The 27488-nt window shown below is 55.9% G+C and overlaps 1 protein-coding gene across 4 annotated transcripts in view; it reads left to right on the forward strand.

Annotated features, from left to right (window-relative positions):
• Positions 1-27488, forward strand: part of MYO1D (myosin ID) — a 260352-nt gene that overhangs the window by 120999 nt on the left and 111865 nt on the right. For all 4 annotated transcript variants that reach the window (XM_029074920.2, XM_039913409.1, XM_029074921.2 and 1 more), the window contains one exon: positions 4735-4942. In XM_029074920.2, coding sequence (XP_028930753.1) covers positions 4735-4942 — 208 coding nt within the window. The remainder of the gene's footprint in view (positions 1-4734; positions 4943-27488) is intronic.

Genomic DNA, 27488 nt, shown 5'->3' on the forward strand with positions numbered 1-27488 from the left:
TCCGACCTCCCTGCCTGCTCGCTTCCTTGCCCGCTTTCCTGCCTAGCGACCCGCCCGTTCGAGACCCGGCTCCCCTTCCCTCCTTCGGGACCGAAAGGGCGGAGAACCGTCGGTCCATGAGTGTTTATAATAACAGTAATAATGATAACGTTGGTATTCGTTAAGCGCTTATGACGCGCGGAGCACCGTTCTAAGCGCCGGGGGAGATACGGGGTCCTCGGGTCGTCCCGCGTGAGGCTCACGGCTAATCCCCATTTGACCGACGAGGGGACTGAGGCCCGGAGAAGTGAAGCGACGCGCCCACGGTCACACGCCGCCAAGTGGCAGAGCCGGGGGTCGAACCCATGACCTCCGACTCCCAAGCCCGGGCCCCTTCCACCGAGCCACGCTGCTTCCCTGTTTATTGAGCGCTTACCTTTGCTCGCTGTGAATCCTGGGCAGGCCATCGCCGGTGGACAGTAGTAAGCCCAAATCGTGGTTAGCCTTCCCCAGGGGCGTAGATGATGGTGTCTCTTAAGCGCTTACTCTGTGCCGAGCACCCTTCTAAGCGCCGGGGGAGGGACAGGGTCGTCAGGTTGGCCCACGTGGGGCTCGCGGTCTTTAATCCCCATTTTCCAGACGACGACGTAAGTGAGAGACTCTTTCATTATTTACACCGGTGGGATCATTTCACTCTGGTGAAATTGCTTATTACGCTATTGATTTCATCTGTAAATCTTATTCAGAGACCACATCCATCGCTATCGCGGGAGCGATTCGTTGGCCAATTCTCCGACGCAGGAGATTGCCCTGCAAGAGCCAACTTCAGTTGGCCGCTTTTCTCTTTTGACCCGAAGGCTCTGTTTCTTTCGCTCCCCGGGTCCCCTTTCGTTGCGGGCTGGGCCCGGCTCTCTTTACTGCTGTATCGTCCTCTCCCAGACGCTTAGGACAGTGCTCTGCACGCGGTAGGCGCTCGATCAATCCAACCGAACGAATAAATGAATGACTGAAAGGTCGGCCTTCGGAGAGCCCATTTAGCCTCGAAATTTGGCCGAGAAAGTCAAACCGCGCCCCGCGGTTTCCCCGGACGGACGGATACCGTCATCGCTGATTCTCCTATTTCTATTACTGCTACCGCTGCAGGGTTGGTTCTTTCTTTGGTCCTGTTTATCGAGCGCTTACTGTGCGCGGAGCGCTGTACCCGAAAGCTTGGAAAGTACAGTTGGGCGACAGAGAGAGACCGTCCCCGCCCACAGCGGGCTCACGGTCGAGAAGCGGGGAGACGGACGGCGAAACGAGTCAGCGGGCATCAACGGCATCCATATAAATAAATAGAATTGTAGATAGATGCACGTCCTGTAGGGGATAGAGCCCGGGCCTGGGAGTCAGACGGTCCGCCACCTGTCTGCAGTGTGACCTTGGGCAGGTCGCTTCGCTTCTCTGGGTCTCAGTTTCCTCCTCCGGAAAATGGGGATTGAGACCGTGAGCCCCAGGTGGGACAGGGGCCGGGTCCAATCTGATTCACTTGGATCTACCCCCTGCTTGGAACGGTGGGATGAGCGCTTAACGACCAGAATCATTATTATCATTACTTCCCTTACAGTTGTTATCACTGCCGTTATAATTATTATCATTATTTTATGCCTCGAGCCTCTACCTAAGCAGCGCGGCTCAGTGGAAAGAGCCCGGGCTTCGGAGTCAGAGGTCATGGGGTCGACTCCCGGCTCTGCCGCTCGTCGGCCGTGTGACCGTGGGCGAGTCGCTTCGCTTCTCTGGGCCTCAGTGACCTCATCTGGAAAATGGGGATTAACCGTGAGCCTCCCGCGGGACGACCCGATGACCCGGTATCTCCCCCGGCGCTTAGGACAGCGCTCTGCACATAGTAAGCGCTTAACCAATACCAAGAGTATTATCATTATTATTATTATTACTCCGTATCAAGCGCTGTTCTGAGGGCTGGAGGAGCTAGAAGTCAGGCAGATTAGACACGGTCCCTGTCTCACACGGGGCTCACGTTCAAGGCAGGAGGGAGAATGGATGTTTAATCCCCATTTTTCAATTGAGGAAACTGAGGCACAGAGAAGTTAAGGGGCTTGCTCAGGGTCCCCCAGCTAGTGGTGGGCAGAGCCGGGATTAGAACCCAAGTCCTCTGACTCCTAGGCTTGTGCTCAGTGACCTCGTCTGTAAAATGGGGAAGAAGACCGTGAGCCCCACGTGGGACAACCTCATCACCTCGTATCTATCCCAGCGCTTAGAACGGTGCTCGGCACGAAGTAGGCGCCCAACAAATGCCATCGTCGTTATTATTAATATTATCGAGCCCGGCCCCGGGAGTCAGAAGGGCCTGCGTTCCAATCCCGGCTCCGCCACAGGTCTGCCGTGTGATCTCGGGCAGGTCACTTCACTCCTCTGGGCCTCGGTTGCCTCATCCGTAGAATGGGGATTAAGAATGCGAGCCCCACGTGGGACGGGGACTGTGTCCAACCTGATTAACTTGTATCCATCCCAGTGGTTAGAACAGTGCTTGGCGCGTAGTAAGCGCTTAACAAGTACCATCGTTATTAGGATGGGTTTGGGCTTTGGAAAATAAAATTTTCCTTCCCCCTTCTGTCTTTAGGACTCCACAAACCAGCCCTTACCAGGGCGTATTAGCCGGGTGGGACGAAGGCATTCCGAATTTGAGACATTCCTGGTTCTTAAATATCTTCTATAAAATGTCTTCAGAGCTCCTCTTTGGTCCTCGTCCCGGGTGAAAAAATGGGAACGAAATGTCCCTCAGCCCCGTCCCCCCCCCCGCCCGTCACCCCGCAGTTCCCTGTCCTTGAATTCTGGCCTCTAGACTGCTAACTCATTGTCAGCGGGGACCATGTCTGTAATAATTAATAATAATGATGGTACCTGTTGAGCGCTCACTACGTGCCAAGCACTGTTCTAAGCGCTGGAGTCGATACAACTTAATCAGTTGGACACAGTCTATCTAATCTGTTACATTATAGGGAAGCAGCGTGGCTCAGTGGAAAGAGCCCGGGCTTGGGAGTCGGAGGTCGTGGGTTCTAATCCACTTGATGATGTTGGTGTCTGTTAAGCGCTTCCTATGTGCCGAGCACCGTTCCAAGCGCTGGGGGAGACGCAGGGGGAGCGGGTCGTCCCACGTGGGGCTCCCGGTCTTCATCCCCATTTTCCAGACGAGGTCACTGAGGCACCGAGAAGTGAAGTGACTCGCCCCAAGTCACCCAGCTGACAAGTGGCCGAGCCAGGATTCGAACCCATGTGACTTTGGGCAGGTCGCTTCACTTCTCTGGGCCTCAGTGACCTCATGTGGAAAATGGGGATGAAGACTGGGAGCCCCACGTGGGACGACCCGATCACCTTGCATCCCCCCCCCCCCGGCGCTTAGAAGGGAGCTTGGCGCATAGTAAGCGCTTAACAAATTATCATTATTATTATTATTACCCTCCCAAGTGGTTAGCCCAGTCCCCTGCACGTAGTAAATGCTGAATGAATATGTCTGAGGGATCCATCAGTGGTATTTATTGAGTGCAGACTGTGTTGGGAGCGCCGTGCTCAGCTCTTGGAGAAGTAGAATAATATAAAGGAGTTGGTAGACCCGTTCCCTGCCCTCCAGAAGCTTACGGCCCAAAGGGTCCTGGCCTGTGTGGTCTACAGTCTGGAATGATGGATCGATCGGCTCGTCGACCCGACCTGCTTTTGACACGGCGAGAATTTGGACACCCCTTGGACCCTAGGCTGGGATGGGAACGCGCCTCCCGGGAGCGTGAGATGAATAGTCATCACCATCGTCGGTGGTACTGTTTGTCCAACGCCTACTTTGCGCCCGGCACCTTCCTGAGCACCGGGGTGGATTCAGGCGAATCGGACGGAACACAGTCCCCGTCCCACCTGGGGCTCACAGTCGTAATCCCCATTTCACGGATGAGGGAACTGAGGGCCAGAGAAGCGAAGGGACTTTCATTCAATCGTATTTATTGAGCGCTTACTAGGGGCAGAGCGCTGGACTAAGCGCTTGGAACGGACAGCTCGGCAACAGATGGAGACCGTCCCCGCCCAGTGCCGGGCTCACGATCTCATCGGGGGAGACGGACGGACAACAACAAGACGACGTAGTCCCGATAAATAGAATCAAGGGGATGGACACCGCATTAACAAAATAAATAGGGTCATAAATAATCTATCCAAACGAGCGGAGTGCTGAGGGGAAGGGAGAGGGGGAGGAGCAGAGGGAAAGGGGGGAAAGGAGGCTTAGCTGAGGGGAGGGGAAGGGGGAAGCAGAGAGGGAGCGGGGGGAGCAGAGGGAAAAGGGGAAGCTCAGTCTGGGAAGGCCTCTCGGAGGAGGTGAGCTCTCAAGGTGACTTGCCCAAGGTCCCACAGCAGATCCCTCCGACTCCCGGCCCCCCGAGCTCTCTCCGGTAGGCCCTGCCGCTTCCCGGGGACGAGCGACGGAATGAATGAACGGGCGATAACGGTGTCTTGGGCAGCAGCGTGGCTCAGGGGAAAGAGCCCGGGCTGGGGAGTCAGAGGTCATGGGTTCGAATGCCGGCTCCGCCACTCGTCAGCTGGGTGACCGGGGGCAAGTCACCTCTCTGCCCTGGGCCTCAGTGACCTCATCCCTAAAATGGGGATTAACCGTGAGCCTCCCGTGGGACGACCCGGTGACCCTGTATCTCGCCCAGCGCTCAGAACGGTGCTCTGCACCTAGCAAGCGCTTAACGAATACCGACATTATTATTCTCCCAGATACAAGATGCTCTCCAAGTTCACCTGGCCAAATCACGACCTTCCTTCCGACGAAGAAGCCGTGAAGAAACTCATCGAGTGCTGTGGGTTTCAGGACGACGTGGCTTATGGGAAAACCAAGCTTTTCATCCGCACTCCCCGGACCCTGTTCACCTTAGAGGATCTCCACGCCGAGATGCTCGTCAGGATCGTCCTGTTCTTACAGAAGGTGAGCTTGGCTCTCCCCGGTTCCTCACTCGCCGGGACCTTCCGCGGAAGGGCCCCCCCCGCCCCGTGACCGCCGGTTCCGTTGCGGTCTCGGACGGTCCGTTCTCAGTCGCGATAGTAATGGCGCTGGTGTTCATTAGGCGCTTACTTTGTGCCAGACACTGTAATAATAATCGTAATGTTGGTATCCGTTAAGCGCTCACTACGTGCCGAGCACCGTTCTAAGCGCCGGGGGAGATACGGGGTCATCGGGTCGTCCCGCGTGAGGCTCACGGTCTTCATCCCCGTTTTACAGGTGAGCCTCACGTGGGACGACCCGATGACCCCGTATCTACCCCGGCGCTTGGTACAGTGCTTAGCTCAGTAGAGAAGCAGCGCGGCTCAGTGGAAAGAGCCCGGGCCTGGGAGTCAGAGGTCAGGGGCTCGAATCCCAGCTCCGCCGCTTGTCAGCTGTGTGACCGTGGGCCAGTCACTTCACTTCTCTGGGCCTCGGTTCCCTCATCTGGAAAATGGGGATGAAGACCCTGAGCCCCACGTGGGGCCACCTGATGACCCTGAATCTCCCCCAGCGCTTAGAACAGTGCCCTGTGCATAGTAAGCGCTTAACAAATACCAGCGTTATTATTATTACGAATAAAGGGAGCGAGCCAGGGTGACTCAGAAGGGAGTGGGAGAGGAAGAAAGGAGGGCTCAGTCGGGGGATGTGGAGAGAGCGGAAGGCTTAGTCGGTCGGGGACGTTTGATTCTTTGAGTTGTGTGGCTTTGTGTAGATCGATGAGTAAAACTCTGTACGAACGAGCTCGTGAGCGATTCCCCGGGTTGCAACAGGGAGTCATCGACTCTGTTAAGGAAGACGGAGAGCTCTTGTTGGTATTTGTTAAGCGCCTACTATGTCCGAGCACCGTTCTAAGCGCTGGGGGAGATGCAGGGTAATCAGGCTGTCCCACGTGAGGCTCCCAGTCCCCATTTGACAGATGAGGGAACTGAGGCACCGAGAAGTGAAACGACTTGCCCAGAGTTCTTCGTCTTTGCCGAGGGGTCAACGGGAAGGAGTGGAGATATCCGTCTCCCCGTCCCTCCCCAGACTGTGAGCTCGTTGCGGGCAGGGAATGTCACCGTTGATCGTTGTGTCGTGCTTTCCCAAACGCTCTGTGCGGTGCTCGGCGCACAGTTAGCGCTTAATAAATACGACTGCCAATGAATGAATGAAGGGCCTCCTGCTTGGCGTGAAGGGGGGCTGCTGAGGGAGGTAGTCAAATTGAATTCTTTTTTTTTTTTTAACGGTATTTGTTAAGCGCTCTCTATGTGCCGGTCACTGTTCTAAGCGTGGGGTGGATACGGAGTAATCAGGGTGTCCCCCGTGGGGCTCCCGGTCTTCATCCCCATTTGACAGATGAGGGAACCGAGGCCCAGAGAAGCGAAGCGACCGGTCCCAGGTCCCCCAGCGGACAGGTGGCGGAGCCGGGATTGGGACCCAGGTGCTTCTGATTCCCAGACCCGAGCTCTGGCCGCGAGGCTACGCCGCTTCTAAGGAGCGACGTCTGGAAAGCTTCCGAAAGGCTTTCACGTTGGTGGGGAGTTCCCTTTCTTAAATTACGCCCTTCTGTTGTATTGTTCCCTTCTTAAATTACTCCCCCGGGCGCGTGCAAGCGTTCGAGTCCTCGGATAAAGCTGTGAGGCATCAGTAGAGCGGGCGTGATTTGGAGTACGTCGTAGCCCTCGTCGATTTTCCCCCCTCCCTCCTCCTTCCTTTTGATTTCTCCTATTCATTCATTCATTCAGTAGTGTTTATTGGGCGCTTACTGTGTGCAGAGCACTGGACTGAGCGCTTGGACCGGACAATTTGGCAACACATAGAGACCGTCCCTGCCCGGTGACGGGCTCACGGTCTAATCGGGGGAGACGGACGGACAAGAACGAGACAACGTAATCGCGATAAATAGAATCAAGGGGATGGACGCCTTGCTAACAAAATAAACAGGGTAATAAGAAAGAGGGGCCCGATGGGCTAAAGGGAGAATTTGGAGGCCGAGAGATTCAGCGGAGAGCAGGACGTCCGGATGACGACGAAGGTATTCGTTAAGCGCTCGCTCTGGGCCGAACACCGTTCTAAGCGCCGGGGTAGATACAGGGTGATCAGGTTGTCCCACTTGGGGCTCCCGGTCTTAATCCCCATTTGACAGATGAGGGAACTGAGCCCCAGAGAAGGTGAGTGACTCGCCGCCACAGTCACACAGCTGCCAAGTGGCAGGGCTGGGATTCGAACCCATGACCTCTGACTCCCAAGCCCAAGCTCTTTCCACTCAGCCACGCTGCCGCTAACGTCTCCAGCGAGCTCCACGGGGGAAAGGGCGAGTCGATGCAGGGGGTTGGCGATCGGTAGCTGTTTCGAGTGGCCCGCCTGTCGAAAAGGTTCGGGCGTTTAAAAAATAATAATGATGATAGTACATTTTAAGCATTTAAGTGCGTGCCAAGCACCGTTCGAAGTGCTGGGGCACAAAGAAGGTAATCGGGTTGGATGCAGTCCCCGTCCCATGCGGGGCACCGCAGTCCTTATCCCAGTTCGTTCATTCGGTCGTATTTATTGAGCGCTTACTGTGTGCAGAGCGCTGTTCTAAGCTCTCGGGAGAGGACAGCAAGTAACGGAGACATTCCCCGCCCACAACGGAGCTTCCAGCCAGGAGGCAGACGTCAGTACAAATAATAATCATAATAACGTTGGTATTCGTTAAGCGCTTACTACGTGCGGAGCACCGTTCCGAGCGCTGGGGGAGATACGGGGTCATCGGGTTGTCCCCCGTGGGGCTCACGGTCTCCGTCCCCGTTTTCCAGATGAGGTGACCGAGGCTCAGAGAAGCCAAGTGGCTTGCCCGCAGTCACACGAGAAACGGCAGATACGTACCTAAGTGCTGTGGGGCCGGGGAGAGCGAAGCGAGTCAGGACGACGCAGAAGGGAGTGGGAGAAGAGGAAGGGGGGCCGAGTCCGGGAAGGCTTCCCGGAGGAGACGGGCCCTCCGCAGGGCTCTGAAAGGGGGCAGAACAATCGCCTGCGGGATTCGAGGAGGGACGGCGTTCCGGGGCAGAGGCGGGCCGCGGGCCGGGGGCCGGCGACGAGACGGGGGTGACGGAGGCCCCGTGAGAAGGGTGGCGTTAGAGGAGCGACGTGGGCGGGCCGGGCTCTCGTAGGAGAGGAGCGAGGCGAGGTAGGAGGGGGCGAGGGGATGGACGGCTTCGAGGCCAGCGGCGAGGGGTTTCTGTTTGCTGCGGAGGTGGATGGGCAACCCCTGGAATTTTTTGAGAAGCAGGGTGACGTGCCTTGAACGTGCCGCTTGTCAGCGGCGTGACTGTGGGCAAGTCACTGAACCTCTCTGTGCCTCAGTTCCCTCATCTGTCAAATGGGGATTAAAACTGAGCGCCCCACCTGGGACACCCTGCGCCCCTTGTATCCCCCAGTGCTTAGAACAGTGCTCTGCACGTAGCGAGCGCTTAACGAATGCCAACATTATTATTATCATTATGAAGAATCATCCGGGCAGCAAGAGTGAAGTAGGGATTGGAGTGGGGAGAGACAGGAGGTTGGAAGGTCAGAGAGGAGGCTGATGCGGTCATCCAGGCGGGAGAGGGTGAGTGACCCGTATTAGCGTGGTAATGGATAATGAGTAACGGTACTTACCCCTCTGTAAAAATCCCCGTTTTACGGATGAAGTGACCGAGGCCCAGAGAAGTGAAGGGACTTGCCCAAGGTCACGGCAAACAAGTGGCACGGTCAGCATGCGAACCCAGGTCCTCCTGACTCCCAGGCCCGTACTCCATCCACCAGGCCGTGCTTCTTCGGCGTGGCTCAGTGGAAGGAGCCCGGGCTTGGGAGTCCCAGGTCATGGGTTCTAATCCCGACTCCCTCACGTGTCAGCTGGGTGACTTTGGGCAAGTCACTTCACTTCTCTGGGCCTCCGTTCCCTCATCTGGAAAATGGGGACCGTGAGCCCCACGTGGGTCAACCTGATGACCTTGTATCTACCCCAGCGCTTAGGACAGTGCTTAGCACAGAGTGAGCGCTTAACCAAAAGCCAACGTTATCATTATTGTTATGTCCAGCCCAGTGCTTAGAACTGTGCCTGACCCATAGAGAGCGCTTAAATATAATAATAGTAATAACGCCAGTCCTTCCCGAAATGCCTTCCGGGAACAATACGGGTTTTGGAGAGAAGCGGCGTGGCTCAGGGGAGAGAGCCCCGGGCTGGGGAGTCAGAGGTCATGGGTTCAGATCCCGGCTCCGCCACCTGTCAGCTGTGCGACTGTGGGCAAGTCACTTAACTTCTCTGTGCCTCAGTTACCTCATCCGTAAAATGGGGATTAACTGTGAGCCTCCCGCGGGACAACCGTGTATCTCCCCCAGCGCTTAGAACGGTGCTCCGCACGTAGTAAGCGCTTAACCAATACCAACGTTATTATTATTATTATTATTATTGATTTTTGGCGTCCCGGCTCCTTCGTTTGATTTAAAAAAACAAAATCGGGGGCAGGTCCTTGCAAACGGAATCTCTCCGTGCTGGTCCACCCTCATCCAAAACGGTGGCGAGATTATCCCGAGGCCTGGAGTTTCGACCTTCGTTCCCCCTTTCCCCATTCCTTGCCGTCCGACTGTCTAGAGGAGGAGGCAGACGTTAATCAGTCAGTCCATGGTGCTTTTTGAGCGCTTACCTTGTGCAGATCACTGGACCAGATGTTTGGGAGAGCACCGTTGGTGTTCCCTGCTCGCAACGAGCTTACAAATAAATTCCGGAGATGTTTCCCCGAGCCCGGCGGAAGGGAAATAACCTCTTCCTCTCCGGCGGCAGTAGGTTCATTCGATGGTATTTATTGAGCGCTTACTATGTGCAGAGCACTGTACTAAGCCCTTGGAATGGACAGTTCGGCCACAGATAAGAGACCATCCCTACCCAACGATGGGCTCACGGTCTAGTCGGGGGAGACGGACGGCCAAAGGCAAGACGACATCATCACGGTAAATAGAATCAAGGGGATGGACACCTCATTAACAGAATAAATAGGGGAATAAAAATCTATCCACATGAGTACCGTGCCGAGGGGAGGGGAAGGGAGAGGGGGATAGCAGATGCTAGACGCTGAGAAAATGAAGAAAATTGCCATTGGCACCGACAAATACGATCGATTGACTGAATTGATTGATTGGGAGAGGAGCGGTTTCCATTCCGTCAAACGCCGTTCACCGGAGGGGCCTCCGCCTTGGGCCCAACCAGCCGTCCTTTCTCTCTCTCGGGACTCACTAAGGAGCAGTGACCGTCCCTCGGTAAAGTGATCATTCAGTCGTATTTATTGAGCACTTAATCCGCGCAGAACACCGCACTGAGCGCTTGGGAGAGTCCAGTATAACAGAGTTGAAAGACCCGTTCCCTGCCCACGGCGAGGTTACAGTCTTGAAGGGGAGACGGACATTAATGGAAATCGATAAATGACGGATATAGATATAAATGCTGTGGGGCTGAGGGAGGGGAGGATAATCCGAGGCCAGTTCTTCAGCATCAATGTCAGCTCGTTGCGGGAAGGGAACGGGCCTGGTTGTTGTTCTGTCGTACTCTCCCGAGCGCTCGCTACATTGCTCTGCACCCGGTGAAGCGCTCAATCAGTACGATCCAGAGGGTTTCCCGAAGGTCGGGGAGCCGCCGGAGCGACATTTTAGCCGCCAAATGTCACCACCTCCCTGCCCCTACCCTCTCCGGCTCCTTCCCACCATCTCCTCCTCGTCACGTCCTCCCCGGCCCCTAAGTAGTTGCCTTAAATAAAAAGGAAGAGCCACCGGGAGAGAGGCCGACACTCCGTCAGGAATAAGCGTTTCTTATTTCTCCTCTCTGAGCCGCCTCCTGTAATTTTGTTCTTTACCCCTTCTCCGAGACTCCCTCCTCCTCAGGTCGGAAGGCAAACCGATTCGCTGTCTTGGAAGCGGCAACCGGTTAGTTGCCCTGGCGATTTCTCATTACCAAGGCAACCGATCCGGGGCCTCAGTGTTCCTCCCGGTCGACAACCGAAGTGGATTTGAGGCCCAAGACACACACGGTTAGGCTCCGCTAATAGAAGCTCCGACGTGGGTCCGGAGGGAAGCCATTTGCAGGTGTGAGGAAGACGGTATTTTCGCTCCCGTCACCCTCGCCCCCTTCGGAGCCGGCCCGGGCCGGCCCGGTTCTCGGAGCGCGCCCGGTCCCGGACGGTCCCCCTCCGAGACCTGTCACTCGTCACCCTGCAGCTGTGGTCTCCATGGCAACAGTCTCTAGCCTCTCCCGGTGATACGGGGGCGAAAAAAGATGGAAGAGCCCAAGGCTGACGCGACACAATGTAACGTTCCGTGCTTCCTTTCCTCTCGTTACCCCGGGGTTTCTAGGGATTTGGTCAGAGAGGGCGCTTCCGTGGCCTAGCGGAAAGAGCCCGGGCCCGGGGGTCAGAGGATCTGACCTTCTCGTCCCGGCGGTGACCTTGGCCAAGTCACGTCACTTCTCTGGGCCTCGGAGTCCTCATCTCCGAACTAGGGATTCACTACCTGTTCTTCCTCTTACTTGGGCTGGGAGCCCCTCGTGGGACAGGGACCGTGTCCAAATTGATCATCTTGTGTCTCTCCGGGGCTTAGTAGGGTGTCTGACACATAGTAAGGGCTGAAGCCGTACCACAGGTATGATTACAGTGCTCTGCACGTAGTAAGCGCTCAATAAATACCTTTGAATGAATTATTAGACAGAAACCTGGACTCCGGTTTCCCGGAAGTATTTTTGCAGGAGCCCGGCCTAGTGGAAAGAGCCTCGGCCGCTTGCCTGCTCTGCGACCTTTAGCAAGACACTCGGGGATTAAATTAGGGATCCGATGCCTGTTTGCCATCTATCCATCAATCAAGCAGTGATATTTATTGAGCGCTTACTGTGTGCCGAGCACCGTACCAGGCTCTTGGGAGCGTCCGGTACAACAGAGTTAGCAGACACGTTGGCTCACTGTGGGCAGGGAATGTACCTGGTTATTGATAAAAATAAGAGTGGTGATGATAGTTGGTAAGCGCTTATTACGTGCCAGGCACTGTTCTAAGCACTGGGGTAGATAATCGGGGCGGACAAGGTCTCCGTCCCACTTGGGGCACACAGTCTTAACCCCCATTTTACAGATGAGGGAACTGAGGCACAGAAGAAGTAAATGACTTGCCCGGGGTCACACCGTAGCCTCCCAACTTTTTAATACAGTGCTCAGCGCACCGAAAGGGCGCATTAAATACGATCGAACGAATGCCCACAACGGGCTTATCGTCGAGAGGGGGTGACAGACATTAATAGAAATCAGTTATAGTACAGTACTTAAAAAAGATAGATATATATATATATAATTATGGTATTTATTAAGCGCTTCCTATGTGCCGAGCACTGAGCACTGTTCTAAGCACTGGGTGGATACAAGGTCATCAGGCGGTCCCACGTGGGGCTCACAGTCTTCATCCCCGTTTTACAGATGAGGGAACTGAGGTGCGGAGAAGGGAAGTGACTTGCCCAAGGTCACAGCTGGGATTAGAACCTGTGTCCTCTGACTTCCGAGTCCGGGCTCTTTCCACCAAGCCACGCTGTTTCCCATATATGTATGGGCAAGTCACTTCCCTTCTCTGTGCCTCAGTTACCTCCTCTGTAAAATGGGGACTAAGACCGTGAGCCCCACGTGGGACGACCCGATGACCCCGTATCTCCCCCGGCGCTTAGAACGGTGCTCTGCTCCTAGGAAGCGCTTAACAAATACCGACATTATTATTTATTCTTTAGCCCAGCGCCTAGAACAGTGCTTGGCGTATAGTAAGCACGAAACACGTACCACAATTATTATTATTAATATTTCTATTACTATGCCAGCGCAACATAGCTTTTTAGCTTCCCCCCTCCTTGGAGTCCTGGGATAAAGGGAAAGAAGAAAACAGCAGTTTTTTTGGTAAAAAAAAAAAAGAAGGTGGTCACCCATAGATCGGCCAGGGTTCCCCTGATTCCAACTCCCATTTTCAAGGGAGATTTCAGCCGGGTGTTTAATTTACGTTTAGCTATGGAATCTTTACTTTGAAGCGTGAAAGAGAAAATGGCCATTCTAAAGGCTGACTCGTCATAACGTAACGTTTCACCACTGCACAGCCGTTTGTCCCACACGTCTCTTTTTCAAAGAGAAATCAACTGGAGCACCGGACGTTTCAAAGTCGCGTTGAAAGGCCCCAGCCCATAAACACGATGCCCCCTCCGTCCACCGCCTAATGGTGAGGGCGCGACGCCCCACGTTTCTGAAGGCGTGAGGGTCGAGGCGCCCCCAGTAGCCACGTCCCCCGACTTTCTCTCTGTAACCGGCGTAAGTACCTTCCACCCAAAGGACAAGAACGCGGCAGAAACCAATCGTCTCCTTCGTCGCACGGAATTCGGGGTCCGTGTTCCCTTCGGGGCGACAAGCCGCCCAGGGAGATGAAATCAGTCCGCCGCCTTGACTACGCGCGGAGCATCGTCCTAAACACTTGGGAGAGTTCAGGATAACTATAAACAGACACATTCCCTGCCCACCACGAGCTTCCGGTCTAGAGGGGGAGCCGGACATCTTTGTTTCCCTCTTAATTTTATCTGTTAAACGCTTACTATTTGCCAGGCGTCGTAATAATAATAATGGGGCTATTTGTTGAGTGCCTCCTCTGTGCCGAGCACTGTTCTAAGCGCTGGGCTAAATAATAAATAATAATGTAGGTATTTGTGAAGCGCCTACTATGTGCCGAGCACTGTTCTAAGCGCCGGGGGAGGTACGGGGTCATCGGGTCGTCCCACGTGGGGCTCACAGTCTTGGTCCCCATTTCACAGATGAGGGAACTGAGGCACAGAGGAGTGACCTGCCCACAGTCACACAGCCGACAGGTGGCGGAGCCGGGATTCGGACCCACGCCCTCTGACTCCCAGGCCCGGGCTCTTCCCACTGAGCCCCGCTGCTCCTCTACCATACTAAGCGCTGAATATTCATTCAGTAGTATTTATTGAGCGCTCACTACGTGCCGAGCGTTTGGAACGGACAAACCGGTAACAGAGGGAGACGGTCCCCGCCCTCCGACGGGCTCACGGTCCGATCGGGGGAGACGGACGGACGAGAACGGTGGCGATAGATAGAATCGAGGGGATGAGCGTCTCATTAAAACGATAGCAAATAACTGATAGCTGAGTAGATACGGGCTTATTGATTTAGACCCGGTTCTTGTCCCAGATGGGGTTCCCGCAGCCTCAGCCCCCGTCTTACAGATGAGGCCACTGAGGCTCAGAGAAGGGAAGTGACTTGTCCAAGGTCACACGGCAGACAGGCGGCGGAGCCGGTCGGAGAACCCCGGGTCCTCTGACTCCCAGGCCCCGGCTCTTTCCACTAGGCTGCCCCTCTTCCCGATAATATCGATAAATAATTAGAGGCGCGTACTTGCGTGCCGAGGGCCCGAGGGTGGCGTGACCGTCAGATACCCGAAGGGCGTACCCATTCGTGTGTACGGACAGACTCTTGAACGTACAGAGAAAGCACTCCAGACACATCCGCTACTCCAGGAATTGAATTCGAGTGATGCGTTTGTTCTCTCCGCTCCCGTTGGTCGCTTTAGTGCCTGCCCGTGGTTTTGGAGAAGGTCAGTGGTCAAGATAATAATAGTAACTACTATTATAGTTAATAAGTGCCCAACAAGTGCCCTAATAATAATATTAACAGTATTATGGTACTTGTTAGGCGCTTATTATGTGCCAAGCACTGCTCTAAGACCCGGGGTAGATATAAGTCTTGGGAGAAGCAGCGTGGCTCAGTGGAAAGAGCCTGGGCTTCGGAGTCAGAGGTCATGAGTTCGACTCATTCATTCATTCGATAGTATTTCTCGAGCGCTTACTATGTGCAGAGCACCGGACTGAGCGCTTGGGACGAACAAGTCGGCCACAGATGGAGACGGTCCCCGCCGTCCGCCGGGCTCACGGTCCGATCGGGGGAGACGGACGGACGGGGACGGCGGCGACGGATGGAGTCGGGGGGAAGGACGTCTCGCGAAAACGATGGCGACCGAATAGAATCGAGGCGACGTACGTCTCGTTGACAGAACAGATGGGGTGACGGAAATATATACGGTCGAGCGGACGGGTACGGCGCCGAGGGGACGGGAAGGGAGAGGGGGAGGAGCGGAGGGAAAGGGGGGGAAAAGAGGGTTTAGCCGCGGAGAGGCGAAGGGGGGGCGGCGGAGGGAGGAGAGGGAGAAGGGGAGCTCGGTCCGGGAAGGCCTCTCGGAGGAGGTGAGTTTCGAGTAGGGTTCCGGAGAGGGGAAGAGGATCGGTCCGGCGGAGGCGAGGAGGGAGGGCGTCCCGGGACCGCGGGAGGACGCGGCCCGGGGGGGTCGACGGCGGGACGGGCGCGAACGGGGGACGGCGAGGGGGCGTGCGGGGCGGGCGCTGGAAAGAGAGGAGGGAGGAGAGGTAGGGAGGGGGCGAGGCGACGGAGAGCCTCGAGCCCTAGAGTGAGGAGTTTTTGTTTCGGGCGGAGGTCGACGGGCGACCGCCGGAGTTGTTTAAGAAGGGGAGTGACGGGCCCGGAGCGTTTCCGCGGGAAGATGAGCCGGGCGGAGGAGTGAAGAATAGACTCCCGGCTCTGCCACTCGTCAGCTGTGTGACCGTGGGCGAGTCACTTCACTTCTCTGGGCCTCAGTTCCCTCATCTGGAAAATGGGGATTAAAAGTGTGTGAGCCCCACGTGGGACAACCCGATCCCCCTGTATCTCCCCCAGCGCTTAGAACAGTGCTCGGCACCTAGTAAGCGCTCAACAAATACCAACATTATTATGAGTCAAGCAGCCGGACACAGCCCCTGTCCCACATGAGGCTCCCATTCTTTTTTTTTTTTGAATGGTATTTGTGAAGCGCTTAACTATGTGCCAGGCACTGTACTGAGCGCCGGGCTGGATACTGGCTCGGTGGAAAGATCCCGGGCTTGGGAGTCAGGGATCATGGGTTCAAATCTCGGCTCTGCCATCTGTCAGCTGTGTGACTGTGGGCGAGTCACTTCGCTTCTCTGGGCCGCAGTTACCTCATCTGAAAAATGGGGGTTAAGACTGTGAGCCCCCCTTGGGACAACCTGATGACCCGGTATCTACCCCAGCTTAGAACAGCGCTCTGCGCATAGTAAGCGCTTAACAGATAGCAACTTTATTATCATTACGCAAGCAGATCGGGTCGGACAAAGTCCCTGCCCCACATGCGGCTCACAGTCTCGATCTCCATTTTCCAGATGAGGTCACCGAGGCCCAGAGAAGTGAAGTGACTTGCCCAAGGTCACCCAGCAGACGAGTGGCACAGCCGAGATTAGAACCCGTGACCCTCCGACTCCCAGGCCCGGGCTCTATCCATCACGCCGGGCCGCTTCTCTCGTTAAATCCCCATTTTACGGATGAGGGGACCGAGGCCTCGAGAAGAGAAGCGACTTGCCCAAGTCGCTGCAGACGAGGGGCGGGGCCGGGATCAGAACCCGGGTCCCTCTGACTCCCAGGCCCCGGGCCGTGTTTAGTGAAGCGAGAAGAGATGTGGGGGGCACGACGTTTCAGAAAAACGATCTGGATGGCGGAGCGGAGGGTGGAACGGAGAGGGGGGAGACTGGAGGAGGAGGCCGATGCGGTAGCCGAGCTGGGGTCCGACCGGTGCTCGGGCCGGGACGGGGCGGGGAGAAACGTCCTGAGAGACCCGGCAGGATTCAGCCGTCTGTCACTCACTAAATAGCCGTGGTTGGGTAGGGATTCTCTCCACCTGTGGCCGAATGGTACTTTGCAAGCGGTTAGCGCGGTGTTCTGCGCCCGGTAAGTAGCACAGGTAGGGAGGCAGCGTGGCTCGGTGGAAAGAGCCCGGGCTTCGGGGTCCGAGGGCACGGGTTCGACTCCCGGCTCTGCCACCCGTCGGCTGTGCGACCGTGGGCGAGTCGCCTCACTTCTCTGGGCCTCGGTTACCTCATCTGCAAAATGGAGCTTGACCGGGAGCCTCACGCGGGACGACCCGATGACCCCGTATCTCCCCCGGCGCTTAGGACGGTGCCCTGCGCGTAGGAAGCGCTCGACAAATACCAACATCGTTATCATTCTTATTACCGTCGGATGACCGAGTGAATTGAAAGAGAAGGAAGAGTCTAGAACGGTGTTGACGACGTCGGTGAGGCCGACGGGGACGGAAAGGATGGGGGAGGAGCGGATGTTTGACGGGTAGACGAGGAGTTCCGTCGTAGGGGTGGCGAGAGCCGTCTTAGTGGGCTCGGGTTCCAGCGGCCTCATTTTCCTTCACAGTGATGATAATAATGGTAATAACGATGATGGACGTTAAGCGCTTACTACGTGCCAGACTCTGTTCTGAGCACGGGGGTTTCATCCACTGGCCCGCTCTTAATCCCCGTTCTCCAGACGAGGGAACGGAGGCGTGTGACGGAGCCGGGATTAGAACCCAGGTCCTTCCGACTCCCAGGCCCCACGCTCCCTCCGCCGAGCCACGCCGCTCCTCGCTCGCCCCCTCCAGTCCGCGGTCTTCAAATGCCACTGAGCAGCAGCTGCCTCGGTGGCTCTTGTGCGGGTCCTTAAATAGATCAGGACGCGGGAGCGTGAAGCGGAATGTAAACAGACCGCCGAACCACCGCCGGCGGCCCGGCGCGTGCCGTGCGAGGGCCCAGCCGGCTCTCCTACTTAGGACTCGCCAAACCGAACCGGGGGGCGGGCGCGGAGGCTGGGGGAGGGAGGGGGAACCCACCAAGGAGGAAGCCGGCGACCTTAGTTTGCTGCAGCCGACATCGTCGAAGACTCGGGCGGTTTTCGTAAGATGCGTTCGAGTGAATAGTGTAATAATGATGACGATGGCGTCTGTTAAGCGCTTACTACGTGCGTGGCACTCTTCTAAGCGCTGGGGGAGATAGGAGGTGATCGGGTCGTCCCGCGTGGGGCTCACGGTCTTAATGGTCATTTTCCAGGTGAGGTCACCGAGGCCCGGGGAAGCGAGGTGACTTGCCCCGAGTCACCCGGCTGACAAGCGGCGGAGCCGGGATTCGAACCCATGACCTCGGACTCCCCAGCCCGGGCTCTTTCCACCGTGCCACGCCGCTTCTGCCGGAGCCCCTGTTACGATAATCCCCTTAGGGGGGCTCTTGGCTTAATACGCCCTCAGCCCTTAGAGTGGCTCGTCGGCTCAGTGGTTCGTACCGCCCTTTGGCTCGATAGATTAAGCGCTTAGTACAGTCCTCTGCCCACAGAGAGCGCTCCAGAAATGCCACGGATCGAGAGGGCTTACTGAACCGTGATCTAACACGGGAAGGAAATCTCGGCGACGCCAATCCGGGGCTAAATCAACCCGGGTGTTTAGGAGTTTGTCCGGGAGTGAGAGGGTCGTGGGTTCTGATCCCGGCTCCGCCGCTCGTCCGCTCTGTGACCTTGAGCGAGTCACTTCTCCGGGCGTCGGTTCCCTCATCTGCAAAATGGGAATGAAGAGGGGACAGGGACCGCGGCCAACCCGATTGGCTCGAACCTGCCCCGGCGCTCAGTACCGTGTTTTGGCGGGTAGTAAACGGGCAACAAATACCATAATAAAGGTTTAAAAAGACCCGAAGGAGCCGAAGGGAAATTTGTCCTGCCGGGGACGGGAGCTGAGATCGGCAAGGAAAGCGGGGCCCCGGGGACTCCAAGCCTAGCGGGCTTCACCCCGAAAATGTCGGGCGGCTCGTCGACGGCTCCGAAGCCGCAGCGGCCCGTTTTCATCCGATACTGTTTACGATAATAATAACGTTGGTATCTGTCAAGCCTCTCTCTGTGCGAAGCACCGTTCTAAGGGCTGGGGGAGATCCAGGGTCATCAGGTCGTCCCACGTGAGGCTCCCGGTTAATCCCCATTTGACAGATGAGGGAACCGAGGCACCGAGAGGTTGTGACTCGCCCACCGTGACACAGCTGACAAGCGGCGGAGCCGGGATTCGAACCCATGACCTCGGACTCCCCAGCCCGGGCTCTTTCCCCTGAGCCACGCTGCTTCTCTAGAGCGCTTAGTATGTGCAGAGCAATGTACTGAGCGCTTGGAATGCACAATTCGGCAACAGGTAGAGACCGTCCCTGCCCAGTGACGGGCTTATCTGCGACGCAGCTCTTACGTGCTCGGGGAAATTATCTTTCTGTCCGAGAGGAGTGTCCACCTCGTGTCACATGGCTTTTCATTCATTCTTTCGATCGTATTCATTGAGCGCTCACTGTGTGCAGAGCACTGTACTAAACGCTGGGAAAGTACAATTCGTTTTCTCCCTTGTCGGTTGGCACGTTAGTAAATAACAACGATAATAATAGCGATGGCATCTGTTAAGCGCTTACTGTGTGCCAAGCACCGTTCTCAGCGCTCGGGGGGGGCGGGGAATACAAGGTGATCAGGTCGTCCCACGTGGGGCTCACAGTCTTCATCCCCATTTTCCAGATGAGCTCACCGAGGCCCAGAGAAGTAGACCGTAAGCCCGTCGCTGGGCAGGGACCGTCTCTACCTGTTGCCGATCTGTCCATTCCGAGCGCTCGGCACAGCGCTCTGTACGTAGTAAGCGCTCAGTAAATACTGTCGAATGAAGCGACTTGCCCCAGGTGACACAGCTGGCAAGCGGCGGAGCCGGGATTAGAACTCACGACCCCCGACTCCCAAGCCCGGGCTCCTTCCACTGAGCCACGCCGCTTCTCTTTAGAGTACTAAGTCAGCGCTTAAGGGATATCACAGTTATTCTTATCGATCATCATTATTATTATGAAATATATAATAACATTATCGATCGCGTGTTGTTATTCCCGCCTCCGCCACTTGTCAGCTGTGTGACTGCGGGCAAGTCACCTAACCTCTCTGGGCCTCGGTCGCCTCGTCGGTAAGATGGGGATTAACCGTGAACCTCCCGTGGGACACCCGGATCTCCCCCAGCGTTTAGAACAGCGCTCGGCACATAGTAAGCGCTCAACAAACGCCGACATCGTCATTATTATTATTACTTTTAGTCGGCCCCGACGCGCCGAAGCCCACCGGATTCCCCACTGGCTTTTTGAATAGCCGGGGGGACAGACGGTCCCGGGCCGCGGTCCCGGGCCGGGGCTCCTCCGACAAGGCTCCCTCTGCCGCCCGGGAAACGTCCCCGTCGGACGGGAGGCGACGAAGCCGCTTCCCTCCGGGAGACCCACGGGGCCGCGGGAACAAGAGTCCCATTGCGGCGTGGCCGCCCCCACGGAGCCCGGGGCGGACGGGGACGGGACGGACGAGCGGCGGGACCCGGGTCCTGATCCCGGCCCCGCCACCCGTCCGCGGGGGGGGGGCCTCGGGCGAGTCGCTTCGCTTCCGTGGGCCCCAGATCGCCTCATCCGGAAAATGGGGATTGAGACCGTGGGAAGAGGTCGGGCTTGGGAGTCAGAGGTCACGGGTTCGAATCCCAGCCCCGCCGCTTGTCAGGTGGGTGACTGTGGGCGAGTCACTTAACCTCTCTGTGCCTGTCACCTCATCTGTAAAATGGGGACGAAGACCGCGAGCCTGATGACCCTGTGTCTCCCCCAGCGCTTATTCATTCATTCATTCGATAGTATTTATCGAGCGCTTACTATGTGCAGAGCACCGGACTGAGCGCTTGGGACGAACAAGTCGGCCACAGATAGAGACGGTCCCCGCCGTCCGACGGGCTCACGGTCCGATCGGGGGAGACGGACGGACGGGGACGACGGCGACGGATAGAGTCGGGGGGAAGGACGTCTCGCGAAAACGATGGCGACTAAATAGAATCTTAGAACTTAGAACAGCGCTTAGAACAGTGCTCTGCACGTAGTAAGCGCTTAACAAATACCAACGTCATTATTATTATTATTATTAACTCGGGATCTACCCCGGCACCCACTATGGCGTCTGGCACGTAGGAAGCGCTTCACAGTGACCGCAGTGATTATTTTTATCACCGCTCTTAATTATTAAGCATTTTCTACCCGACCCATTTCCCCCCCCCGCGGCCGGGCCAACGGGCCGCTGCCGAGGCCCCGTGTTTTCGCGCCGACCGTGCTTCGGCCGACCGGTCGCTCGATCGGTGGTATTTATCGAGCTCTTACTCTGTGCGGAGCACTGGACTGAGCGCTTGGGAGAGCGCAGCGCAACGGACTTAGCAGACGTGAGCCCTGCCCACGCCGAGCCTAAGAGGGGGCGACGGACGTGATAATGTGGTACGTCCCCGGCCTTCCAGGAAATAGTGATCGATCGGCCGCCGTGTGACCGTGGGCGAGTCACTTCCCTTCTCTGGGCCTCGGTTCCCTCATCTGGAAGATGGGGATGAAGACTGGGAGCCCCACGTGGGACGACGTGATGACCTTGTATCTCCCCCAGCGCTTAGAACAGTGCTCCGCACGTAGTAAGCGCTCAACGGATACCAATGTTATTATTACACGTGCCGGACCACCCCTCGCCCCACCTTCAAAGCGTGGCTCAGTGGCAAGAGCCCGGGCTTGGGAGTCAGAGGTCACGGGTTCGAATCCCGGCTCTGCCACTTGTCAGCTGGGTGACCGTGGGCGAGTCGCTTCCCTTCTCTGGGCCTCGGTTTCCTCATCTGGAAAATGGGGATGAAGACCGTGAGCCTCACGTGGGACGACCCGATCTCCCCCAGCGCTTAAGACGGCGCTCTGCGCATAGTAAGCTCTTAACAAATACCGACATCATCATCATTATCATTATTAAGGGCACGCCTCCTCCAAGAGGGCTTCCCCGATTAAGCCCGCTTTTTTCCCAGCTCAGTCTCCCTTCTGCGTCATCCGTGCGCTTGGATCTGCGACCTTTAGGCGTTTGATATTCGCCCCATCCGCCGCCCCACGGCACTCACGTCCTCATCTTTAAATTACATATTCTAAATGACATTTATTCCCCTTAACGTCCGCCTCCGCCTCTGAGCCCGTTACGGGCGGGGAAGGTGTCTGACGATTCCGCCGTGATTGTATTATCCCAAGCGCCCGGTACAGTGTTCTGCACGGAGTAAGCGCTCCAAAAATCCCCTTGGTTGATGGGAAGGGGCCAAATGGGGAGTGTAGAAAGTCAAACCTGGTTATTCTGGCCAGTTCCTCCCCGTCGGGGTAAGATCCACGCAGCCGGGTTTGGTAGCCCGTGTGGTTCCCGGGAGTTTCTGCATTCCAAGAGAAAAACATAGACTATTAAACTATCCCTTTCAGCCGCAAAAATTCCAGGGGAAAAGAAAAAGGCGGTCTCGTGCATCCAAAAGATGCCCAGGATGAGATGGGAGGCAACTCTCCTGCCTCAAGACTTCAAAGTTACACGGTGGACCCGTGGGTTGCCACTTTAGTGTATGTAAACAGTGACCAGAGGGAATAATAACAATAATTATTATTATTATTATCATAATGGTATTTGTTAAGCACTTACTGTCTGTCAGCGTGGCTCAGTGGAAAGAGCCCGGGCTCGGGAGTCAGAGGTCACGGGTACGAATCCCGGCTCTGCCACTTGTCAGCTGTGTGACTGTGGGCGAGTCACTTCTCTTCTCTGGGCCTAAGTCCTCTCATCTGTCAAATGGGGCTGAAGACCGTGAGCCTCACGCGGGACCACCCGATGACCCTGCATCTCCCCCAGCGCTCAGAACGGTGCTCGGCACATAGGAAGCGCTTAACAGATACCAACATTATTATTATTATCCTCTGTAAAATGGGGATTGAGCCTGGGAGCCCCACGTGGGACAACCAGATTGCCTTGGATCTTCCCCAGCGCTTAGGACAGTGCTCTGCACATAGTAAGCGCTTAACAAATACCAACATTATTATTATTATTACTACACCGTGCCGCTTCCCGCGACCCGACTGAGCAGTCTCGTTTTCGCTTGCAAAATCGCCCGCTCGTCTCTACGAGTTCCTAAGTGGCACCTTTCCAAAATCCCTAAAAGGGTTCGAAAAGTGCAAGCCAACCGTTTGCCAGCAGGTCGGACTGTAGGGTGTCCGGCTCCCTTCCTTTGACGAAAGTGCGGTTGAAAAGAAGAAAATGGAATTTTTGGAAGTGATTGAATGGCGCGGACCTTCGGCCCCAGACTTTTGTGGTTTGGACGGTCAGAGAAGCAGCGGGGTTGAAGGAGCGGGACCCCGGCATCCGGGCGGAGAGGCCACCCACCCTTCCGCCGGCGACATCGGGAGAGAAGGGGCATCCGCCCCTCGGCCTAGATGTCGTCGGACGGCCGACGCCTCGCCGAGCTTTGGCCTTTCCTCCTGCGCGGCTCAGTGGAGGGAGGCCGGGCTTGGGAGTCGGAGCTCATGGGTTCGAATCCCCGCCCTGCCACTCGTCCACTGTGTGACCGTGGGCGAGTCACTTCTCTTCTCTGGGCCTCAGCGACCTCTTCTGTAAAATGGGGGTGAAGACTGGGAGCCTCACGTGGGACAACCTGATTACCCTATATCTACCCCAGCGCTTAGAACAGTGCTTGGCACGTAGTGAGCACTCAATAAATGCGATTGAATGAATGCGTCTTGGTGATCGGAGCTGTGGTTTGACTTCTACTACTTGGGAGAGTGCAATGTAGCGATAAACAATAATCGATCATTATTATTGTCGGTCTGCGGTCAGAGGAGGCCTCTCTGCCGACGGTTCCGTCTGCTTCCGAGGGCCGCTGCCGTCGAGCGCTGGGCTCGGCGTGCTCCGGGCCGGCTTCTGCGCACGCTCGGGCTGCTCCAGGCGCCCCCGTCTTCCGGCGGGCCCCCCCCCGGGCCTTCGGAGGGGTCGCCTTCTGTCGGCCCCGGCGGCCGTGGCTCCGCGCGGCCGTCGCTGCTTGGTCCGGGCCCGTTGCCGGGTAGAACGGGGAGAGACAGGCATCCCTCCCGCCCTCGTTCCCCCCAGATAAATGGCCGGCCGTCGCCCGCCCTCAAGTAAGGCCCATCTGGACCTTGGCGGGGAATCTCCCTTGTTGTTCGCGGGGTCACCGTCATGAATAAGGCAGCTCGCTGTGGGCTCCCCACAGCAATTCCTGCCTACAAGACGCTTACCATCTACAAGAGGGACAGACGTTAAATTACCAACAGGGGAAAAAATAGGGAATAATGATGGGATTTGTTAAGTGCTTACTATGCGCCATGCCCTCTTCTAAGCGCTGGGGAAGATACAAGGCAATCACGTTGGCCCACGTGGGGCTCCAGGTCTCAATCCCCGTTTTGCAGAGAATAATAATCATAATAATGTTGGTATTTGTTTAAGCGCCTACTGTACGCGGAGCACTGTTCTAAGGGCTGGGGGAGATAAAGGGTCATCGGGATTGGGCTCACAGTTCTTCATCCCCGTTTTACAGATGAGGGAACTGAAGCACAGAGAAGTGAAGTGACTTGCTCAGAGTCACACAGCTGACAGGTGGCAGAGCCGGGTTTCGAACCCATGATCTCCGACTCCCGAGCCCGGGCTCTTCCCACTGAGCCACGCTGCTTCTAGCAAAGTGACTCGCCCGAGGTCGCACAGCAGACAAGTGGCGGAGCCGAAATTAGAACCCACAACCTCCGACTCCCAAGCCCGGGCCCCTGCCACTAGGCTACGCCGCTTCCCTAATGATGATATTCTCCCCCGTTTAGTCCGTGAGCCCGTCGTTGGGCAGGGACGGTGTCTATCTGTTGCCGAATTGTCCGTTCCTAACGCTTAGTTGGGTGCTCTGCACATAGTAGGCGCTCAATAAATACTGTTGAATGAATGAATATTCACGTAAGCACCGCGGGGTCCGGGTGGGTATCAGACTCCTAAAGCTCCACTGGACGGTTGCGAAGAAGAGATCGAAAACTTCCTTTCGCTCGGGACGGACATTAAAATCAAGTATGGACAGGGGAGATAGTAGGGAATAATGATTTATTAATTGATAATAATTTACAAGAGCACCGAGGGACCCGGCGGGGTATCGAACTCCTAAAGCTACCCCTCCGCTGGAAGGTTGCGAAGAAAAGATGAAAACCTTCCTTTCGCTCCCACTCGGCAGCGGTAGGGAGAGTCGGGAAGAAAAAATGGGGGATATTCATTCGTTCGCTCAATAGTATTTATTGAGCGCTTACTATGTGCGGAGCACTGGACTAAGCGCTTGGAATGGACAGATGGGCAACAGATAGCGACGGTCCCCGCCGTTTGACGGGCTTACGGTCTGATCGGGGGAGACGGACGGACGAGAACAGTAGCAATAAATAGAATCAAGGGAATATGTGTCGCGTCCCCCCGCGGTCACCGATTCTGCAGGGGACGTGTCTGTTCATCGTCGTATTGGACTCTCCCAAGCGCTTAGTACAGTGAGCTGCACACGGTAAGTGCTCAGTAAACGCGATTAAATGAGTTGAACGCATCAGCCAGATCCGATTTGCCAAGGTTTCACTGCATCTCCCACGGCCCCTCCCCGGCGTGGGACGGTGTTTTGGGAACATCGACGGAAATAGGAGATTTACGGGAATGGGAAGGAAGAGAGGCTGAAGGAAGGGGACAATCCAAAGGGAGTTCCCAGATTTTGCCTACGATGAAGAAGACATAGCGGTAGGCCTGCGAGCGGCAGAGTGAGGGATCGGATGGGTGTTAGGAAGTCTAATCTCCCTTTCCTTCATTCAGTCAGTCGGTCGTATTTATTGAGCGCTTACCGTGTGCCAAGCACTGTACTGAGCGCTTGGGAGAGTACAGTGTAACAATAAATGCATTCCCTGCGCAAAACAAGCTCACCTTCAAGTTTGAAAAGCCTCACGCCTCGGGGAATCTGTCGACCCTGTCGTCCTTTACTCTCCCGAGAGCTCGGTACGGTCCTCTGCGCCCAGGCAGCGCTCGGTAAATAGGGAAGCAGCGTGGCTCAGTGGAAAGAGTCCGGGCTTGGGAGTCAGAGGTCAGGGGTTCGAATCCCGGCTCTGCCACTTGGCAGCTGGGTGACTGTGGCCGACTCACTTCACTTCTCTGTGCTTCAGTTCCCTCATCTGTAAAATGGGGATGAAGACTGTGGGCCTCACGTGGGGCCACGTGATGACCCTGTATCTACCCCAGCGCTTAGACCAGTGCTCTGCACATAGTAAGCGCTTAACGAATACCAACATTGTCATTATTACTATTTAAATACCATTGATGGGTCGGTTGACGCGGCCTTAGTTTGCTTGGGTGTCTGGGCGACAGTGAGGTGACAGCAGCCATCAGTCAGTCGGTCGATCAAAAGATGGTATTTATAAATCCATGGGAAATGCGGTAAAACCTTGGCAGAGCGGATCTGGCTGATGCATTCACTCATTCAGTCGTGTTTTCTGAGTGCTTACCACGTGCAGAACACCGTACCGAGCACTCGGAAAATTACATTAGAGTAGGTGCATTCGGGTTTGCGTCCTCTGTTCGCCCCTTCCTCAGTCCCACAGCATTCACGTACGTATCCGCGATTTCTTTCTTATATTCTAGACCGAAAGTTGGCTGTGGGCAGGGGACGTGCCCGCCAACTCTGTTATATTGTTCTCTCCCAGGCGCTTCGTACCGTCCCCTGCGCACAGTTAGCGCTCAATAAAAATCACCGGATTTTTAAACCAGTAACAATCTGAATAAAAATAAAGGATGGACAGGGGAAATTGTAGGGAATGATGATTTATTAATGAATATAATTTACATACGCACCAAAATGAAAAATTAAACTAAAACTGATAATTGAATAAAAATCCGGGAACTCCCTTTGGATTGTCAGGGCAGGGATTGTCTCCATCTGTTGCCGAATTGTCCATTCCAAGCGCTTAGTACAGTGCTCTGCGCATAGTAAGCGCTCGGTAAATACTATTGAATGAATGAATGGGCTTCCTTCAGCCCACCTTCCTTCCCATTCCCGTAAATCTCCTATTTCTTTTTGATTTTTAATGGATCGATCGGGTTCAACCCCTGCCCTCGAGGCGCTTACGGGCCAGAGGGGGAGACAGAAGTAAAATAAGTGACAAATGGATATGTCGGGAGGGCGGAGTGAAAATCAAAGCGCTGAGGGGTTACAGCCCCGAGCGCGTAAGGCTGCACAGAAGGGAGGGTGAAGGGGGGAGGCGAGGACTTCCTCGGGGAAGGCTTCTTGGAGGAGGTGGGATCTCAGTGATAATAATAATGTTGGTATTTGTTAAGCGCTTACTGTGTGCGCAGAGCACCGTTCTAAGCGCTGGGGTAGACACACGGGAATCAGGTTGTCCCACGTGGGGCTCACGGTCTTACTCCCCATTTTACAGATGAGGTCACTGAGGCGCAGAGAAGTTAAGTGACTCGCCCACAGTCACACAGCCGACAGCCCGGCAGCCCGACCGATGCTGCTTCCGGCTCGGAAAGTCAGAGAGCCAGGGTCGCTGTCGGGTGTCTTCCCGCAAGATGTAAATCTCCTCTCTTTGTCGCTCCCAGATATAGTCATTTGTGGGTGGTTGAGCAGTCCGCCAGAATTAAAGCAGAATTGTGAAAATGGAAAAATAACCTCGTCACCGGGCCCCGCGCCACCAAATTGCGTTCGTTCATTCGTATTCGTCGGGCGCTCACCGGGTGCAGGGCCCTGTACC

The sequence above is a fragment of the Ornithorhynchus anatinus genome, chromosome 11, assembly GCF_004115215.2.
Source record: "Ornithorhynchus anatinus isolate Pmale09 chromosome 11, mOrnAna1.pri.v4, whole genome shotgun sequence".
NCBI classification, from domain to species: domain Eukaryota; kingdom Metazoa; phylum Chordata; class Mammalia; order Monotremata; family Ornithorhynchidae; genus Ornithorhynchus; species Ornithorhynchus anatinus.